Source organism: Arvicanthis niloticus, chromosome 3 (genome assembly GCF_011762505.2).
Source record: "Arvicanthis niloticus isolate mArvNil1 chromosome 3, mArvNil1.pat.X, whole genome shotgun sequence".
NCBI classification, from domain to species: Eukaryota; Metazoa; Chordata; class Mammalia; order Rodentia; family Muridae; genus Arvicanthis; species Arvicanthis niloticus.
The window spans coordinates 116,421,342-116,427,639 of NC_047660.1; the positions used below are offsets into that span (position 1 = coordinate 116,421,342).

General features: G+C 33.8%; 1 protein-coding gene across 13 annotated transcripts in view; it reads left to right on the forward strand.

Annotated features, from left to right (window-relative positions):
- Window positions 1-6,298, forward strand: part of Kansl1l (KAT8 regulatory NSL complex subunit 1 like) — a 121,415-nt gene that overhangs the window by 51,901 nt on the left and 63,216 nt on the right. For all 13 annotated transcript variants that reach the window (XM_076931738.1, XM_076931726.1, XM_076931731.1 and 10 more), the window contains 2 exons: window positions 2,724-2,921; window positions 3,339-3,460. In XM_076931738.1, coding sequence (XP_076787853.1) covers window positions 2,724-2,921; window positions 3,339-3,460 — 320 coding nt within the window. The remainder of the gene's footprint in view (window positions 1-2,723; window positions 2,922-3,338; window positions 3,461-6,298) is intronic.

A 6,298-nucleotide genomic window follows, 5' to 3' on the forward strand; every position in this document is an offset into this window, starting at 1 on the left:
ATGTTTGGGTCTTTAAATTTTGTTCCATTGGCCTCCATGTCTGTTTTTGTGCCCTTCTGTTGTGTTTATTACTGTGGCTCTGTAATTTATCTCAAATCTGAAACTGCAATCCCTGCAGCACTATTCTTTTTTGTTGGGAATTGTTTTGGCTAGCTGGAATCTGTGATTCCATATGAAGTTTAGAATGCTTTCTTCTGTTCTGTGAGGAATGAGATTGGGGGTTTAATTTGGATTGCACTGAATCTATAAATATATTTTTGCAGAACTGTCATTTTCACAATGTTATCACTAACGACCCACGAGCAAGGGTGTCTTCCCATTTTCTAATGTCTGTCTCTCTTTTTTTCTCCCCAAAGGTTTAAAGTTTTCATTCTAGAGGTTCTTCATTGCTTGGCTTGGCTTGGCTTGCTCCTATGTATCCTCTGAGGCTGTTGTGAATGGGGTGTGTCCATGAGCACCTTCTCTGATGTCTGTTCATATTTTGTGCAAGTTTCTCTATATTATCCTTCCATGTTGCTAAATTTTATCATTTCTAAAAATTTCGATAGACTTTTTTGGATCTCTAATATATAGTATCATTTATCATCTGCAAAAGGGATAGTTTTACTTCTTTCCATATTTGTATTGAAAATTTTTAAAATTTTTATTCTATTGAGCTTTAATTCATGTGGTCTTTTCTGAAAAATGTACGATGTATTTGGTGCTGTTGAATAATTCTATGTATGTCTGCTAAATCTATTTAAATCCATGTATTGTGTGCTGTGTTTATTTACTTCTTATCTTCAAGTGTGAATTATTATTGGGGAACTGCTTTTTCTGTTGGGTTTTTCTTTGTCTATTTCGATGGTCAATTACTATCTGTATAAATGCTTTTGACTGTTAATGTCTCTAATGTCCTGCTTTAGTATAGCCACCTTGCTCTCTTTTGGTTGCTATTAGCATGGAATATGTTTTTCTGTCAATTTCAGTTCATTATATCATTGAATTAAGACTAAACAGGTTCACATTGATACATGTTTTCATCCATTTCTGCTAATCACTGACTTCTGATCAGAGGCTTTAATCTATTTATAATCAAAGTAATTAATTACAAGGATTTACTTTGGACATCTTGTTTGTTTTCTGAATTTTGTAACTTTTTTTGTAACTCATTTCTTGCACTACTATCCTTTAATTAATTAATTAATTAATTTTAATTGTATTTTGTGCTTCATTTTATTTTGGGACAAAGCTTCACTATGAAGCACTGGCTGGTCTGAAAGTTGACATGTAGATCAGGTTGGCCTTGAATTTACAGACATTCTCTTAGTTTTTCTCCCAAGTATTGTGAGTTAAAGATTTGCAGCAGCAGCATGCCTTGATTTACATTAAGATAAAGATATATGTGTTGAAAGTCCTCTCTTTTTTTGTGTATATTCTATAGTTATTTTTTTTGTGGTTATTACTTGAGATTGCCTCTAACTTTACAAAATTTCAGCGTTCTAATTTGAATTTATAATAGTACAACTTCAATAGCATATAAAAATTCTCTTCCAAAAATTCAAGGTTTATGTCTTTTATGCAAAAATTAATAATTCTTTTAAATACTAATCTCTTAAATAACACTAGAAGACAAAGATGGGATCACAAACCGTCACTGGGTAGTACTGCTTGCTTTATAACTCTCCTGGATTTGCTTTTATGTACATGTTATTTTTAATGTTTTTCTTTTCTCAAAATGTATCAATTATTGTGCTGATTTTCTCCTCTACTGTTGATTTTCTTCTGACTTTTTTATGTTGCTCTCTTTTCTCTCTAGGTAATATTGATTTCCTTACTTCATTTATCTGTTTGAGTCCTCTTTGAGGTTATTGATCATTTTTAGGTCTTAATCTAAAATTTTATCTTCTTTAAGTTTTGAATTTAGTAGATTTGGTAGTCATTATTATTTTTTTTGGAGTTGTTATATTAGATTTTTGGTTTTGTGTCTTTCTGTGTTCACTGTTGGTTTGGATATCTCTTCTAGTTTGGGGGGTATCTTTTTGATTATTTAAATACTCCTGTATAGTCAACCCCTGCTCTACTTTTTGGTGTGCACCCTTGCCCCTTTTTTTCTTTTTCCTTCCCTCTGCAGGTGGGCAGGTGAAACTGTGTTTGGCTAGTCCTTTTTTTTTTTTTTTTTTTTTCCTGCTTCATTACTTGCTTCTATTATTTTCAGATGCTCTATCACTTTTTTGGTGGATTTCCAAAGGTCTTTATCCTTTTTTTCTCTTTGGATTAAGGCCTTTTATTTATTTACTTATTTTTATTTATTTATTTTTAAAATCTTGGCACTTTGCTATAACTATGGCATGGACACATAGAGGCAGTTTCCAATCTTCCATCTTTCCTTAGAGGTCTAATCACACAGGATATAGTGTGTATGTATGTGTGTGTGTGTGTGCATGTGCGTGCGTGCATGCATGTCACACATGTAGGCCACAAGAGTCTGGATGCCATGGAGCTGGAGTTGTGGAGTTGTGGAGTTGTAGGTTGCCTGTGATTGGAGACTGCCCACACAGGTGCTAGGATCCAAACTAGTTCCTCTGAAAGAATAAATAGCACACGCTCTTTACTGCTCTCCCACACCAATCAGCCAGTTTTTAAGACATAAACTATATTTTCAAGTCTACATTTTATGTTTCCTATGAGGATAGTAGGATGTGATCACTTTTACTGTTTTTTTTTTTTTTTTTACCCCCTAGGGGATAGTGATCTTAGAAGAATGTCAGCTTCCAAAAGACATTTTGAAAAAACAAATACAGTTTTCAAACCAAGCAGTTTCATTAAACACTTCAGTGAATTCTCAGGTTCCACAGAGGAGTGAAGAGCCTTTACCAGAACACGATTTTGAGATGTCACCAAGCAGCCCTACACTACTTCTTCGAAACATAGAGAAACAGGTAAGTAGAGTCCCTGCTTTATGAAATAAGTTTAGAGAAATTTTTGCCTTTTAAACTGCTTGGCAAGGCTTAGATATCAAATGTTCCTCCAAAGATCATATGCATTTAGCATTAGTCTTTAGGTTAGAATCCCAATCCTTGAGAGGTGATTGGATCATTTAGATTCTGAACAGATTAACCCATAATGTGTAATTTTGTCATAAGGTTAGGTCTTGGTGGAGAAACTAGGCCATTGGGAACCCATTTTTTAAAAACAAACACTATGGCCAAATAGCCCTTCATTTTAGCAATACAAGAATGCTTCAGCATGTGTAAATCAATAAATATGACACAATGTAGCATAGAAGTATTCTCATGACAGAATTTAGGATCTTAATGATGCTTAGCTATACTAAAGTGTTAACTGTTTCTTTGTAGAGTGCACAGTTGACTGAGATCATTAACAGTTTGATTGCCCCTCTCAACTTGTCTCCAACTTCATCACCCCTCTCTTCTAAATCCTGTAGCCATAAATGTCTGGCTAATGGCATTTCCAGAAGGTAGGTGGTACTTGGGTAGTTTGGTTTTTGAATTTGGCTTATTTTATTTTGATTTTGTTGGTCTATACCTAATACAGCCATTTTTCTCCTACATTAAGGACTACAATAGTACAATCAGTAGATCATAGGTACAGTTTTAGACAAAAAGAGTTCATAGAATTAATGCAGTTATAAAACCTTTCCATGAGGATGTGCATTTCTAGGAATTTTAATGCTTCTAAAACTCATACCAGTGATAGTATTAGTTATGGAAGCATTGCCTTATTACTAATGACTTCTGTTTTGTGTATTTTTCCCTTAATCTCCAGTTCATTGTAACTTAAAAAAAACAAAAGACCCTAGATCTAGGTGGGCAGAGAAGATTGGCACATATCACCGTAATTTTCATTGATTTTTATATTAATAACCAAATTAGTTACATTGAGAAATTTCTAATATAGCAAAGAGAAAATGCATATCCTGATGACAATCATATTAAGTAGCCATTCCAAATGACATTGATGAAATAAGTCTTAAGTAAAATTTTTTCTTTAAGTTTTCTGATTATATTGAAAGCATGTTTTAAAATATTTCTCCAGTTTTCTTTATGCTGTCATTTATCCCTGATTCTATCATGAAAATACTTTTCCACTGGTTTTACTTGATTTTTTAAGTGTCATTCTTTGTATCATTGAGGCTTTACTTTGAATGTAAGACTTGTTGGCTATATAAGGCAGCTATGATATTCTCATTTACAGGAATCCAGATTTGGGGATTTACAGTGAAAGTCAATTACAAGTTGACTCATAAAATGATGAATGAATATTGTTTTCAGACTAATACATTTTCTATGCCATTTTTCTTATCTAAACTATGCTTATTGCCATGGCTATAATAATGAATATAATTCACACACACACACACACACACACACACACACACACATATATATATATTTTCACATATAATCTACAAATATTTGATGATAATATGGCAGTAGTATATAATCTTGAACAAAACTGGATCTGGGCTCTGCCCTTGTGGTAGAGTAGATTCCAGTTGAGGAAATAAAGGATGCCATCTTAATCATTCAGATGAATATATGAGTTTAAACACTGACAAAATGTTCTGAATAAAAATCTGATTGCTAATAATACCATTTTAGAGCCATGAAGGCATGGTAGTCTGGGCTCTCAAGAACCCGTCTTAAGGTCATACCTCTTATGGCTCAAGAACCTCTCTGTCTTGTTGAAGGTTCTCCCTTCTCCTGCTCCCTCAATGCCAGCCTGTTTACCAGCTCTTTAGCATGTACACTCAGGATCCAATTCGTGCCAATATGCTTTGTACTTTCTTGCAGATAATTGTCATTTTTTAAAAAATGTTGGGGGTAGGCTGGGGATGTATCTCAGCTGATACAGTGTTAGCCTGCATGAGGCTCTAGGTTCCATTCCCAATGTGATAGAAACTGAATGTTACAAATTACATTTGTAATTGTAGCACTAAGAAGTTGGGGCAGGAGGATCAGGGTTATGATGCTCCTCTGGGATGTAGTAGACCTTGTATCAGAGAGAGAGAGAGAGAGAGAGAGAGAGAGAGAGAGAGAGAGAGAGAGAGAGAGAGAGAGAGAGAGAGAGAGAGGTTTGTACTTACTTTAATTCTGAAATCACTGTCCCATCAGCACCCCGTTGCTCTCGCTTCCCTCCTGCAGTCTTGCTCTTCTCTGATTAGCCTCTGGATTAGAGCATGCAGAAAGCTGTACTGGAGAGATGCTCAGCAGTTCCCAGAGCTTGCTGCCCTATCATGGGGATCAGGTTTCTGATCCTAACACCCATGTTGAATAGCTCATAACCGCCTGTGACTCAGAGATCCTTTGCTTCTCTGCATAAGCATTCAAACACATGCATACACAAATATACATATTTCAAAAGAAAAATCTCAAAGAAAATGACAAATTCAAAGCAGAAGGAATATCTATATTGTAGTAAGAGAAATTCTAAAGGAAAAGAATGCTTCTCAAAAGTAATTTGATTAAGCAAGCCAGGCTGCAAACATTGAAACCTCCTTTGGTTCCAGGTCTTTTGTAAGTTTTAGCTGCATTCTCTGTAGCTGAAATGTTATATAAGGAATCCCACAAGTAAAATGTTTTAGTTCTCTCAAAGTGTACTCATTCTAGCTTTACATCACATTATATTATAATTTTGTATATTATGGAAAAACTTTAAAATTTAAAAGTTTAGTCATTCTTTAAGATAACTTGGGGGTCATATAAAACTTACTATTTATGATATATATTTTAAATATTTTAGATCATTTTTATAAGTACTTAATTACCTTTTATTGTCTTCAAATCTCTGTTATTTTCTGGGGAACTTGTTTGTACATTTGTTATTCATTGATTCCTAACTCATTTATTATTTAGGGCATCCTCTGAGAGGAGTATAATTGTAATGACTTTTTTACCTTTATTAATCATGGCACTAAGAACCAAATAAATATGATTAAGTCTTCAAAAAATGGAGCATTACATTCTGTCAATGAGGTGGTTATATGTTTTTAGAACTGTTATTCTGAAACGAAAATACGACACTCTAAAGACATCCTTGGGTATTATCTCTGAGAAAGTAAATTTCTATTTGAAACAAGGTCTAAATTTTGTGGTTTAATTTTTGTCTTAATGAATTCCATAAATGGGGTATGAAATTAAATTCTAGTGAATCATTGCCATACTATTTATTTTCATGAATGGTAATCATCTCATGTAAATGCAACCATTTGTTCTAATTGGGTGTCATAATTTGAAAGCCAAGGTCTGTTGTCAAAATAATCACAGTATAAAGTAATAATGTTACCATAAGGATG